Below are 23,277 nucleotides of genomic sequence, written 5' to 3'. Positions count from 1 at the left end.
AAATAAAATTGTTGGGGCTGTGTCTAAACAAACAAGCAAAGGCAATTGGAAAGGAACAGAAAATTATCCAGATAATTCAGAATATAGCAATTACAGAAAGGGTTTTGTTGTTGGGTAGCCAGTGTTTCGGGACTACTGTATGAATGGAGCAAAGGCTTAAATTAATGGCCCTTTCCTTCTTTGGAAAAGGGTAATCTAAGCAATCTGATTCTAAGCACTCTTGTGCCCAGTGGCTTCAGCACCCTCTAGGAGCTGCATTCTGAACCAACTCATATCCTGCCAACTCTCAGTGCCTCCTTCTACCCCAACCCCCAAAATGGGTCTGAGGAATGGACTCCAGGGGTATCACTGTGGTGCCTGCCCACAGGCACCTCTGCTTCCCCAACCAGGAGAATCCCAGGCTGTCGTGGCTGGGCAAAACATAATAGGGAGAGGGGACTGGAGGAGGATGGATCTGACAGGCAGAGATTCCTGCTGTTTAGACCCTCGCCTTCCCATGGGCAAGTCTCAGGCTAGATAGAAAAGTGGAAAATGCCCACTGGGTCATTAAGTGGTGAAGGTGTAAAATGATGAGGGGAAACGGATTCAGGAGGTGGAGAGATGCCCCAAGGGGATATTTGATAACCTTGGGCTTCCCCTCCTTAAGGCTGCATCTGCCCCTGGAGAAAGTAAGTGAGCTCTGTCAGAGCAAGGGCATTTGGTGCAGTTCATGGAAAGCCCACACTTGACATTTTGGTGTGCCCGCAAAGAAGGTCAGGGCTAAGGAGGGGTCCAGTCAATTGAGATAAATAAGGACCAGGAAGAGACTGCAAAGGATATGACGAAGTCACCAGAACCTTTCCCTGCACATGCTGGGATACTCAGCCAGGGATAGGATTAGGGTACAAAAGTAGGAAAACATAACAGCCTTCACCTTGAAGTACCCAGGCTATGGATTTTGCCCCTAAGGTCAAGTGCATGCTACAGGGATGGCAGCAATTGATGTGTGTGTGTGTGCGTGTGTCTTCCACCTGTAATGTCTGGAGAACCGGAGGATTGAGAACAAGAACTGCGCTCCCTTGTGAGGCATTGTTTTGAGGGCCTGAAGGTGGGGGGCACAGATTCACCAACCCTGCCCCCACCCCCACCCCCGTCCCAACAGTCATAGGTGTCTGGAAGTGTCTAGAAGTTCCAGCGTCCTGAGCTCGGTTTTGCTGAACTTCGCAGGCTTCTTTCTCACCTGAGGGCACTCACTAATATCCACCCGGTAAGACCATGTGTCGCATCGGGATGCGCGGGGTCCCAGTCAGATGCTCAATAGTGCACCAAATCTACTATACTTGGGGCATTTCAGGATATGCGCGCCTACCCTGTTCTCCAATCCCGGGGTTTAGGGGACTACCTCCCGGGGGTAAGAATGCAGAGGAGGTGCTCCAAGAGGTGCCATGCTAGGGCAGCAGCCCCCGTGCAGCCCCAGTGGAATAGGCCGAGCACAGGCAAGCCAGAGAGTCCAGCCCTGGAAGTTGGGGTTCAGCCTCCCGCGGGTCGGTGGCTTTGGAAGGAGCGCGGAGTGTCGGACGGCAGTCAGGTAGCGGCTGCGGGTGGACCTCTCTCTTTCAGCAGATGCTTGGGGGATGGGGGGGCCAAGAGAAGGGGGCTCCGGCAGGGAATGTATCCCGCCCCCCTGCACCCCAGCCCGTGGTACGGCTTTAAAATCCTGTGGAGTTTGTCATAGGCCGGCCTCAGCACGCATGCGCATAGACAAAGTTGAAGGGTTTTTTTTTTTTTTTCCTTTTCTTTTTTTCCCTTTTTTTCCACCCTTCCCTCTCTCTCTCTCTCCAGCAGCCTTTGGTTCTGCAACTTAAAAAAAAATTTTTTTTCTCTGTGAACACCAGGGGAAAGAGTAGTCCAGAGAGAGGGAGGGAGAGAGCGCGGCAGTTGGCCAGAAGGGCTAGGGGTGGGTGGGGGGACGCGGTTGCTGCAGTCGGTCAGTCTGCGGGGCACAGGATCGCGTGAAAGGCTGCTGCAAACTCCACGACGCCGCCTCCGCCGTCCAGAGTCCGGTTCTGTGCCGCTGCCGAGCGAGCTCCTCCCGCCGTCGCCGCCGCCGCCTTGCCCTCGACCGCCCGCCTGCTAGCTCTCCCGCCCCTCGGGCCCGGGCGCCAAACGAGGAGGTGGGCAGCCGCGCCGGCCATGGACCTCCGGAGCTGAGCAGCCGCCGCGGAGCCCCTCGCCCTCGGTGCCCTCGCTTCGCGTCGCCCTTCGCCCTGGAAAGGCGGGGAAAAGCGGGGGATTAATCCGAAGAGAGAAAGAAAGGGGTGGGAAGGGGGGAGCCCGTGTCTCCCCTGGGGCAATAGTCCCTGAAACCACCGCGCGGCAGAACGTCCGGGGACAACTACCCAGTTTGCGCCCCCTTTTTGCCAAACCCTAAAATGAAAGGACAAAAGTTGGCGCTGACTCTTACAGCTCGGATGGCGACTTGTGCGTTTTCAGCGTCATCTCCCAGAGAAAAAGCCATGCACGCCTGATTGTTCTGTGGCCCCAAAGCTGCAGTGTGTGAGTGTGAGTGTGTGTGTGCGTGTGTGTGTGTGTGTGCGCGCGCGCGTGTTTGTGTGTGTGTACACAGACGTCCACACACTCGCGGCCGCAGGATCAGTGCCTGGAAGCAGACGTTTCGGCCACAGACTTGGAGAGGAGGAGCTGGAGATCAGGAGGGCGTGAGTCGCCTGGAGTTTGCAGAATCTGTGGTGTGAATGAACTGGGGGCACCTGGGCGCACGGATCGCCCCCCCCCCTCCGCCCCAGGCCAGAGTTGAGTAGTGGGGCATTTTTTTTCACCCTCTTGTGAAGAATTTTTTTATTATTTGTTGTAAAGTCTTTTGCACAATCACGCCCACATTGGGGTTGGAAAGCCCTAATTACCGCTGTCGCTGATGGACGTTGGAGAGGGAGCGCCTCGCCGCGGAACAGTCGCCTGCGCGCCCTCGCCGGATCCGCGGCTCCCTTGTTGCGCGTCGGCCGGGCCCAGTTTCTGCTGCGGGCGGGCGGGCTTCCGCGCCCCTTTGGTTCCCGGGCGCATCCCAGCACTGCTCCGTCCTGGGCCACCAGACTTTGGCTCCAGATACCGCTCCGGCTCCGATTCCTTGCGCCTGCGGGACGCGCCCGGTAGGAGTCTGCAGCTCTGTGCCGGATTGTCTCCCCAAGCTTAACCCGGCCGCTCCGCTTGGATTCCTCCGCTGCCCTTGCTCTGGTGGCTACTTCCTCTGCGGGCCCCCTCCCCCTCGTCATGAAGGTAGGTGTTCTGTGTGCCGCCGACGCTAGCTACTTATTTTTCCTTTACTTTTTTTTTTTTCTTATGGAAGTTAATTGACCCCCCCACCCCCACCCACGCACACACACCCCTCTTCCTATCCCTCCATTTCTCCTACCGCTTCGAGAAGTTGGAACTCCCGCAGGGCTAGCTGGGACCTCCTACCCCTTCGACCCCCACCACTCCCTGAGCATTGCCTCTACATCTTGAAGACCTCTTCTTGCCCCACCAAACGTTCTGCAAACATTCCGACTTTGGAGAAAACGTGAGGAAGAGCCAAGGCAGAAAAACAGTGCTGTTCTAGGACGACTTCCTTTTGGCTCTGAGAAACTCAAATGTACTTATAATGTATATTTCAGTAAGAGGATAATGATTCAATTCAACAAATATTTACCAAGTGCCTATTGCTCGGGCACCAAGAAGGTGTGTGGCCAGGGCTTGGATGGGGAAGGGGACTCGTTGGTTGGAAGACCGGCAGCTAGACTAGGGGCCGACTGCCCCAGAGAAGCGCAACCCTCACCCTCTGCAACCAGAAAGGCCAGGTTGCAGGCTCGTCGTTGTCGGGGAACCCTAGTGCTGCAGGCCCTGTACCTTTAAGAGTGCCTGGCGGGGGGCCAGCGCGCACCCCGACGCCGAGAGCGGGGTCGCGTTATTAGCATTATTAGCCGCCACAGGGTGAACTGCGGCACTCAGCAGCGGTGATGGGGGCGGGGAGTGTTGGCGGTGGTGGCTCTAATCCTGTCCGCTGGGAAATCTCGCTCCGGCCCCCTAAGCGGAATCTGCCTTGTCTTTTGGAAACATTTGGGCCTCCGCGTTGGGAGAGCGGGCGGGGGGCAGTTTGTGAACTCTTGTTTGTTTTAATTGTCAGTTGTATGTTAAAGCCGAGTCACACACTCCGAGGGTCACAGAGAGTTCACTTTTACGAAAAGTTAACATTTCTTCCTGCAATATAACTTGCTATTTTTCAAACAACTTCTCTGCCTTCCTCCAAGCTTCTAGTCTTCCATTTTTGTTGATCTTTCCATTTTCAGTTTTCTAGAAAATAAAGTTGAAATTAGAATTAAGATGTTTTCTAAAAGTAGACAAATTTCCCCTTACCCCCCAAAAGATTTAAAATTCGAGAAAACCTAGAGACCCTGAGGCCTTGTTTTACTTTCTAAAACCAGTCTGGCATTGGGCCCCTCTCCTGTCGTCTTTTTTAAAATGGACAACTTGCTGTTTGAGGTCACTTATTGAAGAGGTGGGATCACACCTCCTCAGCCCCTAATGTTCACTGCGGCTCCAGCCAGTTGCTGAGATTTAGTTTCTAGACAGTCTCTGCCAGGGAAGTTCCGAGAGGGTAATGCTAAGAGCGCACAAGCAATGGAGAGGCAGTGGAAATTGTGTCCGAGTGTGTGGATTTATGCCCTGCGTGTGGGGAGGAGAAGTAAAAGGTCAGTTATTCTTGGGTCTTGGGTCTTAGTCCCGCACGGGCCTCACAAAGGAGAACACCCCCCCGCCCCCTCCGGAAGCCGACCCTAGAGTTTCTTTTGCCGTTTCCCCTCCCTCATTGGAGCGCTCCGGTGCATAAGGGGTTAGCTTAGTGCGCGCGGAGCTCAGCTTTTCCCGCAGCCTTTTCTTCCCCGCTGTGCGGTGCCGGCTGCCCCCTGTTGGCTGCTTTGAGGTAAGACGCCTCGGAGTCGGTGCTTTGGGGCGAGAGGTAGCTAGCTCCCACCCCTGGCTGCACACGTTTCTCTGGACTACCATATCTCACTCTTCAGAGAGGGCCGCTCGGAGGCTTCCAGAGGACCAGTTCCACTGCAATACGGCAGAGATCAAGGGTCTGAAGCAGCCAATGGAGTTCGGGCGAGTGGAGGAAGGAGTTGGTACCTCTTCAAGGCGTAGGAACAAGAGCGTCGCCCTATAGGAGGCCTCTGGCCGGGTCTTGACGCTCTCACCAATTTTCTCTGTAATTGAGAAGGAAGACAAGTGTTCCTCTCTCTCGCCCTCAGTTTCCTCGTCTATTAAAAAGTGGGTATTAAATTGCCTCAGAAGGGGGAGGAAGGTTGAACTGATGTTTAATTTTCTTTCTCCCTCCACTGGACACTGCTCTTCCCCTGGACAAAGTTGAGAGCCTGCGCTGAGAGAGTTATACATTCCGTGTGAGAAGGTGTAAGTGCGGCGTGTGTGTGTGTGTGTGTGTGTGTGTGTGTGTGTGTGTGTGTGTGAGAGAGAGAGAGAGAGAGAGAGAGAGAGAGAGAGACAGAGAGAGACAGAGAGAGACAGAGAGAGAAGAAGGAGGAGGAGGAGGAGGAGGAGGAGGAGGAGGAGGAGGAGGCGAAGGCGGAGAAGAAGAAGAAGAAAGCCTTCCCGTTCAGTCCGGAGAGCCTTTCCTTAGGGGCGGACGAGGGAAGACAGGGAACAAAACTAGACTTAGCTACTATTCCTCTCTTGGAGACTTCTGTTACCCGACCTGCTGTTGGTTCTGAGTCGGGGCTATCAGGCTGCACACGTTCCTTGCACTGATTTGGCTCTGGGAGCTCTACCCACTTTCTCTCCCCTCCACCCCACCCCTCCACGGCGCTGTGGATACATCCCCTTGGCGTGGGGCGGCCATGCCCCCCCTCCGTACCTAGGCTAGAGGCGTGGGGGAGCGCTGGTTTCTTGTCTGCTCCCCCAAAGCGGACCTCCTATCAGCTTTGGCGGGCTCATCCTTCATCATCCCCTCCCACTTCTCTCGGCGTTCCCCGAGGCAGGACGGCCAAACGCTGTGACTGCAACAGAGTTTTTCTCCTGCAACTTTCTCCATCTCTCTCCTTGCTTTGGGGAGAGATCAGAGTGGGGAAAACAAGTTTATTTTTGGAGTTTCCTATCCTTTTCGACACCGCGAGTCTAGGTCAAACTCACTTCCTCCAAGGTGGTCTCCCTCATCATTTCCACTCCCAGAGACTTGGGCGGATCTAAATCTAAAGAGCCTGGTGGAAGAGGATGTCCAAACCGAGTGAGGAAGCGCCAGAGGCCTGGCCAAGGGTCAAGGATCTTCGCCCTACCTCTGTGGAATTTCTTCTTAGGGGTGGCGGGCGGAGGACTTGAGCGGCTTTGCGCTCGCGTTCCGATGCTTTCCGAAGCAATCAAACGTCTTCTAACCAGCCTGACAGTTTAGTCACTTTCACTGCTCATCACTTCCTGCTCGCATCCCAGTTGATAAAAAAAAAAGGGGGGGGGGATTTAAGAACACCTTTATCCAATACGAAAGCTTTGGAAGAGAGACAGAATAAGCAGCCATTACAATAAGCTGCTCTGGACTGGAAACAAGGGTGCGCGGACGAATGTTCTACCCGTCCCCTCAACCTCACCCTTCCACTGAGCTTGAATCTCTCAGACGCATCCTTTCCCCCATCCCACACAAGGAACACGTTCCAAGGACCCTCACAAAGTCGGTTTTCCTCGGCCCTGAAAGCGTTTGAAAACATTTAGTCCGTTCTTTGATAAACTCAGCTTCTGCCTAGAAGTTTTGATCTACCTCCGGTGTAACAGTCTCCGGAGAGGTCTCATTTTGTACTGTCTTTTGGGATCAGATCTCTTGGTAAACAAGGCAGGGATGTTTACCTAACAGGGGCGATGTATTTATTAATGAGTTTGCTATGGGTTCCTTCACTATTTCAACCCTGTGGGGCCTTTTCTGGATTGCGCGGAGTTTGGAGCGGGAAGAGGGCCAAGGTGCTTCCGGGCAAGCGCGCAAGGTTAAGTGGAGACGCGACTCGCTGGGCTCTCCTGCAGATCCCGTTGGGGACAGATTTGGTTAACTCCTTGCCTGGTACTGCGGAGACCAGAGTCGCAGAGACCCAATGGCCCACTCCTACTGCTCTGGGAACGGGTAGACTTTCCTCAGGGTCATCGGCCAAGAGTGGGTTCGGTTTGTGTGGCTTCGTCTCTAACAAAGAGATCCGCTGTAATCCACCGAATCTGTTATCAATTTCTCGGCTGTCCACGCCCCACCCCGTGCGCCCCGCCCGTCGAGAAGCTTGGAAAGTGCGCGCGGCCAGCAGCGACCTGCGCGGCAGTCTCGGAAGCACATCAGAGCGTGTGTTTCTGTGCACGCGTGTGAGTGTGTGAAAAGTGCATTATTGTGATCGTGCCTGATTGTATGCGCGCGGCCTCGGCTGCCTATAGGGAGAGTCGACTTTGTTGCTGGGGCCGCGCGCGAGGCAGACCTCGAAGCCCCCCCCCCCCTCCCCTGGAGGAAACTTGACACTTCGGGCAGGGGTGGGGAGGGAGACCGAGCCTCTCTCCCACAGCTGGGGAAACCCCAGGTTTCTATTGCCCGGGATGCGCCCCCGGCTTAGCGGCGTTTCGAGGATGAGTGGGCCACAGGGCGCGGAACCCTGGTTAGTGGGCACTGAGGACCACATAAGCATTTCCTTTTGGAGAAAGCGCGGGGGTGTCCAGGCCAAAGGGGAGGCTGGCCGGGAAAAGCCGTGGCAAGGTCCTGGGCTCCTTCGTGTTTTCAAGGCTGCCTAGGTCCCTTCAGTCCCTTTTACCGCGCAGGTTCCAGGCCAGGCCCTTCTGCAGCTTAGAAGAGGTTCGCCTATCCTTTTCCTAGGAAGGCGTCCCTTGGGATCTGCGGGAGGCGCAGCGCGGCCCGGTTACACTTATCAGAGATGTAAAGGGGGATTTTGGAAACCCGCTCCTCCCACCCGCAGCCGCCCCCGCCTTGCTCCGCCGCCGCCTACAGGTGGAGAAGTCACCAGTGGGAAGGAACGGCAGCGGAAGTTTTCAAGGCCACCCTTGCCCCGAAATTCTTGACTGGAACCTTCACCGCCCGGCCCTCTGCGCCCTGGAATCCAGGGGCTCAGCCGCGGCGCGAAAGCCAGCGCATCTATAGCTCCGTCGGGGGTGGGGGGGTACTCGAACCAGCTCTCTGGCCTTACCGTGCACCCTCACCGCTTGTCGCTGACCGAACCGAGTCTTAGTTGGGCTGGAGGGTGGAGTGGCGGTGTTCCAAGGCCAGGCTCACAGTGCCGCGATGGCGAAGTGGCCGATACCTCCACACCAGGACTAAAGGAAACTGGAGTCCCCTTGGCTTCCTTTCCCCTTTCTCCTTGGCAGCGGCCAACAGTGGGGACGGCAGGGACGGGAGGGAGAGTGAGAAAGAATTTGGAAGAGGATTGTGGGGAGAGCAGGGAAGGGAGCCTCTCCGAGCACAGCGAGACCCAGATCCCCTTCTCTCTGGGGTGCCATCCCTTCTCTGGAGTACACTGAGTCCGAGGGAGCGCCCTGTTTTCTGGATTCCTTGGTTGGGAGAGCAGATCTCTCTCCCCATTGACCTCTATGTCCCCCATCTCCTTTTCCCCGCTCCGATCTGGCCGAAGTGTGTCCTAAGGAACCCAGGCTGCCCTCCCCCCTCTGGAAGTGGCTTTGCCCAAAGCGGCCCGTAAACTGATTATGAAACATACGATGTTAATTCAGAGCTGGATTTCCCAGCTGGGCACTTTCTCCCGCGCTGCTCCCCCGGGCCTCGCCCCCCACCCCCTGCCCTTCCCTCCCGCGTCCTGCCCCCACCCCCCACCCCCGCGCCGGCCACTCCGCCTCCTCCTCCGCAGCCGCCGCCGGCGAGCTCCACTCGCCTTCGCGCTCCTCTCGCCCTTGGAATTAATTCCGGCTCCACTTGTTGCTCAGCCCAGGTCGGGGAGAGGACGAGGGGTGGCTGCGGGTTCCCAAGTGAATTTCCGAGGAGGGACCGGAGCACAGCGCGAACTAGAGGGGAGCAAGGGGGTGCGGGACTCGAGCAAGCAGGAAGGAGACAGCGCCTGGCACCCGGGCTTTGACTCAACAGCATTGAGACATGTTTGTAATCGCTGGTTTGTCCCGCGCGCAAGATCCCAGCGAAATCAGATTTCCTGGTGAGGTTGCGTGGGTGGACTAATTTGGAAAAAGAAACTGCCTATATCTTCTCATCAAAAAACTCACGGAGAAGAATCGCAGTCAATCAACAGTAAACTTAAGAGACCCGGATGCTTCCGTTGTTTAAACTTGTATGCTTGAAAATTATCTGAGAGGCAATAAACATCTGCTCCTTTCTTCCCTCTCCAGAAGTCGATTGGAATATTAAGCCCGGGAGTTGCTTTGGGGACGGCTGGAAGTGCAATGTCTTCCAAGTTCTTCCTAATGGCTTTGGCCATATTTTTCTCCTTCGCCCAGGTTGTAATAGAAGCCAATTCTTGGTGGTAAGTTTATCCTATGTGCATATTTTATTTTAAAAAAAGATTTATTTGTATGATGCTACAGTATTTAAAGCTGAATCGTGAGTTTGGGTGCATTTATCTAATACACATAATAATGCATGTATGTTTTATTACATGTTTTCTAAAATAAGAATTTTCTTTTAATTTGCTAATATTGTAAAACTTATTTTTAGTTCCATAGGTAATCAGAACCTATAAATCTAGACGTTTTTCTATGAGGCCCTTGTACATATGTATGCTTGTAGTGCATTATATTATAAAAGACAACCAAAATCCACTTATTTAATAATAGAAAGCCTATCTGTAAAACTTACTTCTTGCCACCTCTAGGTAGTAAAAAGTGAGTTCCAACTTTTATTTTTTTGTCACTTGATGTTATTAACCTTCAGTCTAATGTAGGGAAAGTTTTAGTAAGACAGCTAATCTCCAAGTGGAGAACTATTTGGGCTCAGAATTTGATCAAGGAAAGGTGAACTTGAAGTTGTTAAATGTCCCTGGACGGGGCTTTCTTTCTGGTAGGGTCCTTGCAGATAGGCTGCAGTATATCCAGAGGATTATTTTTGACGGCGTTCTGGATATTTTTCCCTGTAAATGAGCAGTGTTTTTCTGACTGTCAAACATGACTTCTGTTCACTGGATACCCTGTCTTGGGTCCTTCACAATCATATATAGGGAGCCCTTTTAAAATGTCCAGAGCATAGTGAATTTTCTCTAGTGTGTATACGTGCCCCACTGTTTTTCCATCAGTCAAAAGAAACTACAATCTCCCACCCGTGTCTAATTGTGTCTACTTTCAGCATTCTTATGTTTTCAAGGCAGATAGGTCCAATTTGTGGGGCAAAGTGAATCACTTTCTCTAAGGTCAAAGACTTGTTCCGAAACCGATGTTTCTGTCTTTTCTGAGTGGATTTCAGAAATACTGGTTCAGGTATATGGCAATGGGAGGGGGCAAGGAAGGGAGTAAAAACTCTAACCGAGGAGCCAGATGGCAGGAATGGGACTACACAATACCTCTGTTTTCTGAGTGGAGCTGAAACAGAGGAGTTTTATGAAGCCCTTCTCATACTTTGTCATGAGGACAAGCAGGAGAGAAAAGCATCTGTGTACTGGGAACTCTGTCTTGCTGACATGCTTTCTGGGGGCCCACCTCGAGAGAGTTCACGTAAATCTTGAATGCACATCTCCCCCCCCCCCCATCCCTTTTTAGGTCGCTAGGTATGAATAACCCTGTTCAGATGTCAGAAGTATATATTATAGGAGCACAGCCTCTCTGCAGCCAACTGGCAGGACTTTCTCAAGGACAGAAGAAACTATGCCACTTGTACCAGGACCACATGCAGTACATCGGAGAAGGAGCGAAGACAGGCATCAAAGAATGCCAGTATCAATTTCGACATCGTCGATGGAACTGCAGCACTGTGGATAACACCTCCGTGTTTGGCAGGGTTATGCAGATAGGTAGGAAAACATTTAACATATTTTTAAATATATGGAAACTTTTCTCCTAGAGAAAGTCCTTAGTGTTTATTGACCAGCTTCATCAGCAGGGAATCTTGCAGCAGAGAGGTGGTGGCTTCGGGATTTGTGTCATTATTTCTACCTGTGTTAATTTTTGTTCCCACTCTCATTCCACCTTTTGGACTTCTTTAACCCATTCAGGAAGGGAGCATCTAAGACACCTTTGTTTTTACCTGAGCTCTTAATTTTTTTAAGAAACATTTTGGTTACAATATTTTGGTTTCTCAAAAGTAGATGAGGAAAGCTGAGTTATTTATATCCTTTCAAGCTTCAAAACTCTTTTAACTGAAAGCAGTGTCTTATGCTGCAATTCAGATGGCCCAAGTAGTGATCTAAAAATTGTCATCTTTCAGAATGCTGGGCATGTTGAAAGTGAATCAGGTTCTGATTGTCCTAATGTATGTAGATAGTCCCAAGGCTGTGGAGATATATATGTTAAAAGCTTTATTTTTAGTTTTAGAAAGAATTTTAATTAGAAGTGGTCCAATTTACATTTGTGATTTTGGCAATTGGTATAAAAACACATACTTCAGGCCTCAACCTAGGAACTTAAAAAGAAAAACTTTAAATGTATCATTCACAGTTCAGTTCTTTATTTTAAATGTGTTGTTGTACTTATTATTCCATTCAGGGAGGAGATGACATTAAAACTGGATAAAGGCAAAGATTTTGAAGAATCAATTGGCCCCTGGTTTGGTTTAATAACATAGGGTACTCTCTGACAGATGAGGTCCTGTGTGTGTTTTCTAGTGTGAATATTTTAGGTCTCTTTTATGCAAAGAAGCCCTTATAATTAATATGACTACAATGACTCCTAAAATAAAATGCAATTTATCAAAGCAATTAACTGTTTATACTGACTGAAGATAAAAAGTTGGCTTAATATACGTCAGGGATGGATAAAATGCTTTTGTAAAAACCCGTGAAAAGTGCATTCATTGAGAACAAAAAAGAGTTGTCAGTGGATGTTTGAGCCAAGTGGCTTCATAAACTAAAATAATCCTGAACTGGAAGCAGTTCCTCTAACTGAATGGGAAAATGCTCTGCAGCCTCAGCCTGCAAAGTTTCCTAGGGCTTTGTCCTTCCTGTTAATGATTAAAATGTGCTAATGTATATAGTGGGATCAGAAGCAGGAGTTCAGCTTCAGGAACACAGGAGTTTGCCCTGAGTATAGGCTGCCTTATATAGTTAACTGAGGGTGTGTGTGTGTGTGCGTGTGTGCGTGTGTGTGTGTGTGTGTGTGTGTGTGTGTGTGTGTGGAGATTTAATTTCCCTGCATTTTGATATTGTGAGTGAATGAAAACTTTTTTGAAAGTTATCAGCTTTCCCCCCATCACATTTGCTACTGTGTTCCCCCTAAACTGCCTTCCTCTCAAACTATGGGACCACTTTTCCACAAGTATATGAGTTTGCAAAAATCACACACCTCTCATGGTAACCAGAAAGGAAAGAAACCAATTGAAACTGTTTTTCTGTGTAGTCCCTGGAACACAGCTTTGATTTAAGATCCTCTTCTTGTCTTTATACATAGCCTGTTTGGGGCCAGAATGTTCAGAATAAGCTATCATTTGCTAAGTGGATTTGAGTTCTGCTGGAGATTTATTTTAAATGTGGTCCCAGATTCAAAGAGGCTAATTCCTTAGGGAAAAAGCAGAACCTTTGGTACAATTGTCCCTTGCAAGTACACTCTCTGGTGCTCAGCTGTGTAGCACGACTGTCTGGGTTGATGGGAAGTATGTGGGACAGCCTTGGAGGGAGCCATCTGAGGTAGGATCACCAAGTCAGCTGCTGTCCCAGGATGTCGGATGTCGGATGTCGCAGCTCCCTTGCCAAAAGCTCCCCAAGTGCCTGGAGTCCGGTGCAGAAAGCTGCTGCTAGTACCTTCTTTTGGAAAACCAACAGGGCCTTTGCTTTTTAATTTAAAATTGAATTGGAGTGAAGAAAAACAAGAATCGCTTTTTCTAGAAGAGGAACATGGACCCAGCCCCAGTAGTGAAAAGTTACTTAGCTTTCACTTTTCTGTTTAAGGCACATTGGAAGAGGATGTGCTAAGGGAAAGTTCAGAACACCTTCAAGGCTGAAAGGTGTGTGTGTGTGTGTGTGTGTGTGTGTGTACACGCCAGAGCACTTAGTACACAAGGGACTTGAGGAGCAATTCTTGTTCGTGAGAATCTGACCCTGTGATCGGGCCAATGTCTGGGAAACTCGGGGCTGCCACTTCGTACCCCTCCTCAACTAATTTTTCTAGGGTGCTAATCGCCTTGGAGGCACTGTACACAATTGCCTCATGAAGGGCCTACTCTTCATTTTGGAAACTTTCTCATTTTTCATCATGCTACCCTTTCTTCCAGCTTTTGTCTCTGTCTCTTCTTTGTTTCCATTCTGTGAAAAGATATGTCAGAAAGGCGCCATGTTTCAGGAGTGTGAGGATGGAAGAGGGTGTAGATTCACAAGGAGGGAAACCTAAGTGAAGCCGCAGTCATCCAGGGTGACTGTATCCACAGGCTATTAGCCAGAGAGCACTTTTCAAAGGGACTTTTCCCCTGCAGTAACCAGTTGGCTTAGAGACTTCTACCAGGTTTGTATTCTGGGGCAAAAAAGGAAATGCTCAAGATAGACTTCTGAAACAAGCAGTATTATTGTGTTTTGTATAAAAGACCTTTTATGCTTTGTATACTCATGGGGCAGTGTCTTATTTTCCTGTATCTCTGAAGGATTGTTTATCTCCTCTTCGTCTAGCTACCTCTTCATTCTACAAGCCTCCCATCGAGGGCTACAGCATTTTTTGTATTATGTATTAATCCTTAAATAACTCCCTCGAATCAGTTTGCCCTCGTCATTTCTCTCCACCCTTTCCATGCGCTCTGCCTCGCTAATTCCAGCAAGATAGATGTCACACCACACAGGAATTTTCTGGATCCTCCTTCCAACCCCAGCACACACCTTAAGTAATTCATTTTTTAAAATGTGGGGGGGAAGATCTGTCGGAAATGGGAGCCATCACCATTCCTAGAAAGGGGATCCCAGATGGCTGTGGGTTGAAGTTGGACCAGGAGTTCAAGGAAAGGATGGGTCCTTGAATTGGCACAGTCACCCTCCTGCAGAATGACCTTTCTGGTTGGGGCTGCGTTCTGTTGTCAGCTGTTTTCATGTCACCACCCCTTCCTTCTTCCCCTAGAAGATTGTTAGCAAGCTCTTTAAGTGCAGGAGAAACTGATTCTGATACAAGGATTTTCATGCCAGGGGGACCTTTTTCTCCTAGTCCAATACCTTGATTTTATAGTGGAGGGAAGGGAGGCCCCCTCCCCCCCTCCCCTCCCTTTCGCTTGCATGGTACAGCATTTTTATTAAGTGGCTTCTGTTATGCTTAAAAATGTCTTCACGTCCAAATGGAGATTAATTTAGTCTATGATCACCTCCATTTTCCTTCTTACTAGTAGGGCTCCTATATAACTATTAGGGAAGGGAGTACTGTTCCCCCATTTCTATATTCTTTATTTTTCCTTTTCCCTTTTGATTGTGCCTTTTGCTTTCTTGGTGTCATTCTAACACTTTGGGGCACAGGCTATCAGGGAGTTGCAGAAGTGGCATTGAAGACCAGCAGCAGGCTGTTTTAAAAGTAGGCCGTCATCTGGGATGAGAAGTATCAGTCCAGTCAGCCTGGGATTCAAGAAGAGGCGGCTCATAACTCTCTAGGGATCGGTTTAGAAAATGTCCACCGGGAAAGTCTTGAGCCTTGTCCTGAGACACACTTCATACCACATGAAGGAGAAGTTACCACGCAGGAGGAGGAGGCGGAAGTGAGCTAGAACTAGTGTGGCCACAAGCGTGGCTGCTACCTGTCTGGGTTCCATTCCACTGGGGCCTCAAACTTTCCGAGGCTCTAAGCCTGGCAGATTATATGCTCCAGCTCCGTGTAACTCAAAATGAAAATAATACAAACATCAAAATGAATGTAAAGGGGTTTACCCAAATTCTGAGTTTCCCCTCAATGGCTTTTTTCTTGTGCATTTAAAAATAAATTTCCAATATTTTCTAAAGAATTGTAGAGAAAAAAATCAGTCCAGCACTGTCTAGAATCCTGCCTTTGGCCTTAAAACACTAGAGCAAAGATATCAGGGATGTTCTCTTACTGTGTTGTTGTTGCTTCTGTGTGTTTGAGGGCACTCTTCTTGGCTTTCCCTGGAGAAGGGTGCAGGGCCTGGGCGTATGTTAGGGATGGGGCCTTCAGTTGTTGCCATCTAGGGGCAGCAGGCCTGTGAGCAGGCTTTCTTCTGCCCCCTCCCATCTCCACCCGCAGCCCTCACTGGGCCAGGGGCTGCTGTGTGCTGCGTGCTGCGTGCCTGGGCTTTTCTGCCCCAGCCGTGCGGTGACCCATGTCCTTGCCTGCAGGCAGCCGCGAGACGGCCTTCACATACGCAGTGAGCGCTGCGGGGGTGGTCAACGCCATGAGCCGCGCTTGCCGCGAGGGCGAGCTCTCCACCTGCGGCTGCAGCCGTGCTGCGCGTCCCAAGGACCTGCCCAGGGACTGGCTGTGGGGAGGCTGCGGTGACAACATCGACTATGGCTACCGCTTCGCCAAGGAGTTCGTGGACGCGCGGGAGCGGGAGCGCATCCACGCCAAGGGCTCCTATGAGAGCGCGCGCATCCTCATGAACCTGCATAACAATGAGGCTGGCCGAAGGGTAAGTGCCCCCTGTCGTGTCCATGCCCCAGGGTCCGGCTCCTCTCCCTTTGTCCCCCAACTAGGCCCAGCTTCTACTCCTCCCTCTGCCTCTCTCTATAGGTTCCTGTCTATTTTCTCTCTGCATCTCTGTTTCCACCCCCTTTCTATCTTTCCTGGTCTCTTTCTCTCCCTCCCTGCTTGTCTTTCTCTCTCCCTCTCCTTCTCTTCCATCTTTACCCATCCCCACAGGCCGCAGGCCTCTCTGGAGAGGGGCACACAACCCAGAAAGACCTCCGGTGGGGTGACATCCTGCAGAGGCCCCTCCAGCCAAGGTGCCTCTGAAGTTGCCTGACAGGTCTTTCTCTGTCTTTTTGATGAGTCCCCAGTGCAACTCGCCAGCCCAGCTCCAAAGTTCAAATGTTAACAGTGCTTGCCCTCCTCCCTGGAACATGTCTGTGGATGGGCTTAGATTTGGGAGAGAGAGCTCTTTAGCCCAGTAGATGCTCAACTGAGAAACCCACATCCCAGCTTGCAGGATTTACCTGTCTGTGTCATTAGGCAGCAGGCTTGATGGACTGAGTGCTTTTCTAAAAAAGAGATTTTCCAGGAAAACTACAGCATTTTTTCATAGTCTGACCATCAGGCCAATTGTGGATGGTTCTAGAAAGATGACGGAACCACTCAGAAGTGCCCAGAAAGGATTGCCTCTGCAGGCCCTGCTGAATGTCCCCCATTCTGTGCCTTCCTTCCCCAGGTGGGGACATGAAATGCTTCTCCACCATAGTTTTTAAAACAACCCTTGTTTCTGTGGTTAGCACATGGCCCTTTCTGGCTGCTTTAAAACGAAGGGGTGAAAACTTCTTAACTTTGGCAGCACTGAAAACCAGGGTCATTAGTTTTTCACAAAACCCAAGGTAGGTGCCAGGAACTTTCTGATCAGATTTCATTCTTCTGTGTTTTGGAGTGAGGAAAAGGGAAGAGAATCACAAAGTAAAGTGTCCAGGACGGGAAGGAGTCTTAGAACCTTCTGGCTGTACATCCTCATTTTAAAGATTGGGAGACTGAGGCTTGGAGAACCACTTCATGGCTGTGGAAGAAAATTAATGGAGTGAGATGTAAGCCAGGTGCTTTTTTTTCCCAAAATAAATTCATGCATCACAGTTTGGGAGTGAGGGGCTATACAGATTTTGGAAGTAGAGAAATCACGTTAAAATCCAGTTCTGGCTGTCCTTTCTGTTTCTGAGCCCCAGTTTTCATGTTTCCATGTCTGTTAAATGGCCATGGCATTAACTCTCTTTTGAAAGTGTCTTGAGTACTAATGGAGATCATATAATAAGTTGAACCACATGAAATACCAATACGTGGCTTTTTCTGACTTACAAAATAACAATTTCCTATGGTTTCATCGAAGGTCTTAGTTTAGTGTCGACCAGTAGTAAAGTGCTTGATTAATGATAATTACTAAACAATATGAAGTAAAAGACATAGAGAGGTCAGAGATTATCTAGACGGCTCCAGCTAACCTATCTTCTCACACTTGATGCTAAACATTTGGTGGTGTCAGGGAAGGACTGGGCTCTGCAGATTGTTGCCTTTGCCACCCTGAGGAGTCAAATAATTGTTCCAGAGGGAGTGTGGCCCCTCCGTTGTCAGGTCTCCTGCTGCAGTGGTGTCTGCAGTGTGAGTGGACTCCCCACTGTGGCCCACCCAAGGCCATGCAATGGGCATGTGAGCCCTGCTCTCTCTGGGAGCCCCGAGACCTTGCTTCTGTTCTTGTCAGAGACTCACACCTATGCTCTCGGCAGGCAGTGTGCCCAGAACCTCAGACCAGACGTGCCTCCAGGACAGAGACGTGGGCATGTGGCTAATGGTCTGAGTCCCACTCTGCCCATATTTGGTGCTTTCATCCATCTTTGGAGATTTCTTATACTTCTCTCATGTAGAGAAATCATCAGGGGCTTAGCCACCAAGGAGAACAGGTCAAAGGATTTCCAGGTGGAGAGGGAATTTTGCAGGTTGAAAAAGCATCTTTAATGTTATAATTTCACTTAACATCTGCATTTTTAATATTGAGTGCCCCCCCCATAAGTTTTATAATTCAAGCAGTGCATCTATCCTGGTGGATGAGGTTACATAGAAGACAGTTTTTCTTCAGTATAGTGTGGGTGGTGCAGGGAAGTTGGACACTGTGCCAGGAAATCACATTAGCATCTTCTCAGGACATTGCTTTTTACTTTCCTCAAAGTAAAAAGGGAGTGAAGGTTAAGTATGTTTGCAAAACCCTTCCTCAGATTAGCTAAGTGCCTGAAACTCTTTATGCCAAGGGATACACTTTGGCCCCATTTTTAAGAAAGCCCCCTGTGAATCCCTGGAGGAAGAACACTGCTGTTCTGGGTGGAAGCAGCCTTCTAACTCACTCCAACTTCCAGGTTCCTGAACAGCACGTGGACTCTGGAGGGTAACTGGTACAGGCACTGTGGGCTGTCAGGACTATAGAGAGACAGTGCCACTTCCCAGACGCTGGGCACAATGCTGTGGGGCCAGGCCCAGATGCCATGCCCTTGACACCCTGGAGAAAGACCAGATTTACTGATTACATCTGCATGCTAAGTACTTTCAACGCATCTTCTAATTTTATCCATATAACAATGCTGTGAGTCTGGTGCAATAGATCACAGTTCCCTACACAGATGGAAAATGGAGGCTCAGAGAGGGTAAGCCAATTGTCTAAACTCAGGCGCAGAGTCATGACAGACCTATGTCTGCCTGTGTCCAGGGTCAGTACTTTTAGCTTAGCCAGTGGAGGTAGAAGGGTACGGATTGTTTTGGAATCAGGAGGGAGAAGACCTGAGATCCAAGCCCAGTTCTCCCACATTCTAGCAATGTGATCTGTGCAGGCCACTTACCTTCTCTGTGTCAGTGAGCGACCATCTGATCCAGCCCACGTTATAACATTGCTGGGAGGATTAAATGAGATAAAGGCATCTTAATACAGTGGATGACACACAGCGATGATAGTAAGAGTCCCTAATCCTACCTGGACTAGACCCCTCCCAGCCAGCCCTACCACATAGCGGCTGGTTATCCATGAGCAAGTCACTGAGCACAAGCTACCTGGGTTCAGATCCTGGTACCCCTGCTTCTCAGTAGTTGGATAAGTAACTGAACTCTCTGGGCCTCATTTTCCTTCTTTGTGAAATGGGGATGCTAACAGCACTTGTCTCAGGCTGGTTGTGGGGGCTAATCCAGGATTTGTGCACAATCTCCCGGATGACTGTTCAAGCTGTAGAAGTTGCTGCTAATGTTTCCTTGTAGAACAGAAGCAACAGGAACAATTTTTTTTTCTGTTCCTATTAAAAATGTGGTTGTTTATTATGATTATGTGTAATAATGAGGGGCTAAAAACATATTTATTTTGTAGACTTCTTAAAGAAAGCAGCACAGACTTCCAGAAGTGAAGAATGAGGAGGAGATAGCCTACCCCTAGTTTAGCTGGCAAATATGGCTCCAGCCAGATGTCGGAAGGGATCTTTAACATAGCCCTGCCTGTGTCTGTGCACCTCCATGAGTTTGTAAAGTGCCTGTCCCATCTCCCCACAGACGGTGTACAACCTGGCCGATGTTGCCTGCAAGTGCCATGGTGTGTCCGGTTCATGTAGCCTCAAGACGTGCTGGCTGCAGCTAGCTGACTTCCGCAAGGTGGGCGATGCCCTAAAGGAGAAGTATGACAGTGCGGCGGCCATGCGGCTCAACGGCCGAGGCAAGCTGGTGCAGGTCAACAGCCGCTTCAACTCGCCCACCACGCAGGACCTGGTCTACATTGACCCCAGCCCCGACTACTGCGTGCGCAACGAGAGCACAGGCTCGCTGGGCACGCAGGGCCGCCTGTGCAACAAGACGTCCGAGGGCATGGACGGCTGCGAGCTCATGTGCTGCGGCCGTGGCTACGACCAGTTCAAGACGGTGCAGACAGAGCGCTGCCACTGCAAGTTCCACTGGTGCTGCTATGTCAAGTGCAAGAAGTGCACGGAGATCGTGGACCAGTTCGTGTGCAAATAGTGGGTGCCCTGCCGCCTGCCTATCACCCAGCCCTATTCCCAGGACCCACTTATTTATAGAAAGTACAGTGATTCTGTTTTTTGTTTTGTTTTTTTAATATTGTTTTATTTTCCCCCAAGAATGGCAACCGGAACCATTTTTTTCTGTTCCCATCCAAGAACTCTGTGGTTTATTATTAATATTATAATTATTATTTGGCAATAATGGGGGGTGGGAACCAAGACAAATATTTATTTTGTGGATCTTTGAAAAGGTAAGACAAGACTTCTTTTGATGGTGTAGGCTGAGGGGCATATCACACATACCCTGACTTAGCTGTGTGCACATCTAGAAAGTAAAGAAAATACATTTTCTTTTTCTCAACCATGGAGTCAGATTGACGGGTAGTATCCAGCTAGAAGGGGGTGTGGTCCAAATCTGTGCTGATTCAGGCTCTGTGACCAACATGAACTGTAAATGCTCTGATGAAAGGTCTTGAGAAACAAGCAAAAAATAAAATAAAAAAGAGAGAGAGAGAGAGAGAACCCCCTCCTTCTTCCCCCGTGACTACCAGCCTGAAACATTTTCAAAATAGTAATTTAAAATGTAAGAGCGATAATCTCATATCCCTCATAAAAGGAGTATATGATGTGTTTCATGCTTCTCAAACATTCCATGTGCAGATGGCCCTATTCTAGCAGCTATTGAAACTTGGAGAGCAGGAAGGAAAGCCTCAGAAATTTAAAAATCTTAAAAACTCCTGTGTTAAGACAATGTTGAAGCTGTTATAGGAATTAGGTTATCAGATTGGGAAAGCATCCCCAATGACTCTGGATGGGTTGTAGACTTTTTGTTTGGAGAGGGGTGGGGGAGGTTGGCTTGAATACAAAGGAAATATATACTGTAATTTTCTTAGGGATACTTGGTTAATAAATGATAATAATCAAAATAATGAATGGATTCCAGTCATAGACCCTCCCCCCCCAAACAACAAGGTAATTGCATGCAGTTCAGCACTGCACCAAAGCAGAAAACCATTTGAGGGGAGAAAGTGAAAGCTGCTCTCACACTTGACCCCAAGCCTTGTCTGATCCCTCCTCGAAGTGCTTGAGGAGGTGAGGCTGGCCAAACGGCAGCCCCACTGGGTCCCCTTTGATTGCAGGACAGGAAATGAACCATTAAGAGCTCCACTTGGAAAACAGTTCATTACTTAGGGTATCTTTTCCCCTAAAACTTTTATTCTGAAGAGTCCCAGTCTTACATGTTTTAATGACATTCTGTGGCTAATGGAGTTCACAGAAGTGTTGCAGCATTTCGCCATTATGATCCTGTGTTAAGATTCTCCACTCAAGCTTTTCCTATTTTACTGCAGGTGGACCCTAAAACTGTTTCTAGTGTACTTGAACAGTTACATTTATAAGGAGGGAGGGAATGTGGTTTAATGGTGCCTGATATCTCAAAGTCTTTTGTACATAACATATATATATATATACATATATATATATAAATATAAATAATATTATATCTCAGTGTAGCCAGTAATTTAGAGTTACACTTTACTCGGGTTATTTCTCAGTCTAGAGCGTTCTTGTCCTTCATTGCAATCCATTGGGATTTTTCCAAAAGGTTTTCGAGTTGAGCTTGGGCTGTGGCCCTGATGTGATACTACCCAGAGCATTGTAAAGCAGTCTCGTTTCTAAGGAATCGGAAGGTCTTCCTCCCTGATACACATGTTGGTTTGAAGATATCTTTTATCTTCCCTGCCCCATCCCCTTTATTTCAACCTCTATTTCTGTATTTTGCTTAGAGGGCATTACTTGTTTGTCATAGACTTGGGAATGAAGAGAGAGTCAAAACTCGGAAGCATGGTCAATGTTTCTCTTTTCTTAGTTCATTTTGCAGAGTGGAAACTGGTGCCTATAGACCTCATAGTACCTGTTTGAATCCTTAAGGAAAGTCTAGTTCATGACATGTACAGCTAGTTTAAAATTTTTTTTAAACAGGACACCTCTTCTCAAAAGGTGCCATCCAATGTGTTTTTATCTCAGACATGATTTTAAAAGTTTGGAAAGATACTCATCTCCTGCAACTTTCAAAGGTGTGGTGGCCGTCATATCACTTCAGCCTCTGTGGCTCTTAATTTATTGCACAAGGATATTCACTTCCCCTCAATGCAGTGAATTGCAAGCAAAAGATCTTGAAATTAAAAAGCACTAATTAGTTTAAAATGTCACTTTTTTGGTTTTTATTATACAAAAACCATGAAGTAAGTTTTTTATTTGCTAAACCAGATTTTTGTTCCTTTTTAGTGATTTCATGTTTATGAAGAGAGTTGAGTTTAACAATCCTAGTTTTAAAAGAAACTATTTAATGTAAAATATTCTACTTGTCATTCAGATATTATGTATATCTTCTATGGCCTTTATTCTGTACTTTTAATGTACATATTTCTTCTTGTGTGATTTGTATATTTTACTGGTTTAAAAAACAAACATCAGAAGGCTTATGCCAAATGGAAGATAGAATATAAAATAAAACATTACTTGTATATTGGTAAGTGGTTTCAATTGTTGTTCACATAATGTGGAGATTTTTTGAGAAACCATGAGGGAGAGTTTAGGGTGACTACATGTCAAAATAACAGAAGAGTGGAGAATTTTTACCAAAACCCAAAGTATTTGGAAGCTTCAAAAGATTTTTATATGTAACGGAACAAAAGGGGAATTCTCTTTTCCTATATATGTTCCTCAAAAAAAAAAAACAACAAAAAAACAGTCAAGCAGATGGTTCAAAGCTGGTTATAGGATTGCTCACATTCTTTTAGCATTATGCATGTAACTTAATTGTTTTAGAACGCGTTGCTGTTGTAACATCTCAGAGGAAAACTGAAAAGGCACATGCTTTTATCCATGACCAGAGTTTTAGTCCAAAAAAATGTATTTGTGTTTACCGCGACAACTGTTGCACCTCTCTCTTTGAAGTTACTGTGGACTGAGTGTTTCTGTACCCCTTTGAAAGTCATTTCGGGAAAAGCAAGCCTCAATCTGCAGAGAATGAAAACTCATTGGAAACTAAAGGCTCGTTGTGTTAAAGTGCAATTGATACGGGTTCTCGTGCTTTCTGAAAGTGTACACTGAAATCTGGCCCCGCGCTGCCCAGGTTGATATGTTAGCCCTTCGCATTTTTTTTTTCTTTCCGGATAACCTTATAACATATTGAAACCTTTTAAGGATGCCAAGAATGCATTATTCCACAAAAAAACAGTAGGCCAACATATAGAGTGTTTAAAATAGCATTTCTGGGCAAATTCAAACGCTTGTGGTTCTAGGGCACACATCTGTTTCAGTTTTTCCTCAGTTGTATATTGACCAGTGTTCTTTATTGCAAAAACATATACTTGACTTAGGAGTGTCAGCATATTTCTTTTTCTTTGCATCCTGGAATGCATTCAAGATCTTCCCAATACAGGAAAATTAACAAAAAATTTATATATAGGCTGCGACAAGCAGAGCCATGTTCAAAATAGTAATTCTGGGCTCAAGT

At 48.3% G+C, this 23,277-nt stretch overlaps 1 protein-coding gene across 5 annotated transcripts; it reads left to right on the top strand.

The window, feature by feature from the left end:
- The first annotated feature begins 1,806 nt into the window (after nt 1–1,806).
- WNT5A (Wnt family member 5A) lies at nt 1,807–22,390 on the top strand. Of its 5 annotated transcripts, none has more exons than XM_066350811.1 (5): nt 1,807–3,270; nt 9,361–9,494; nt 10,720–10,970; nt 15,423–15,715; nt 19,297–22,390. In XM_066350811.1, the coding sequence occupies exons 1-5, from the start codon at nt 3,265–3,267 to the stop codon at nt 19,753–19,755; spliced, it is 1,143 nt and encodes a 380-aa protein (XP_066206908.1). In that variant the 5' UTR covers nt 1,807–3,264; the 3' UTR covers nt 19,756–22,390. The 5 variants fall into 5 exon arrangements, with proteins under 5 accessions (XP_066206908.1, XP_066206912.1, XP_066206911.1 ...); XM_066350815.1 differs by having other exon boundaries at nt 1,935–2,153; XM_066350814.1 differs by lacking the exon at nt 1,807–3,270 and adding an exon at nt 8,316–8,412.
- Nucleotides 22,391–23,277: the final 887 nt, after the last annotated feature.

This window comes from Saccopteryx leptura, chromosome 10 (assembly GCF_036850995.1).
Source record: "Saccopteryx leptura isolate mSacLep1 chromosome 10, mSacLep1_pri_phased_curated, whole genome shotgun sequence".
Lineage (NCBI taxonomy): Eukaryota > Metazoa > Chordata > Mammalia > Chiroptera > Emballonuridae > Saccopteryx > Saccopteryx leptura.
The sequence above is the reverse complement of the archived record's forward strand: the minus strand, read 5'-3'. Positions and strand labels throughout refer to the sequence as shown.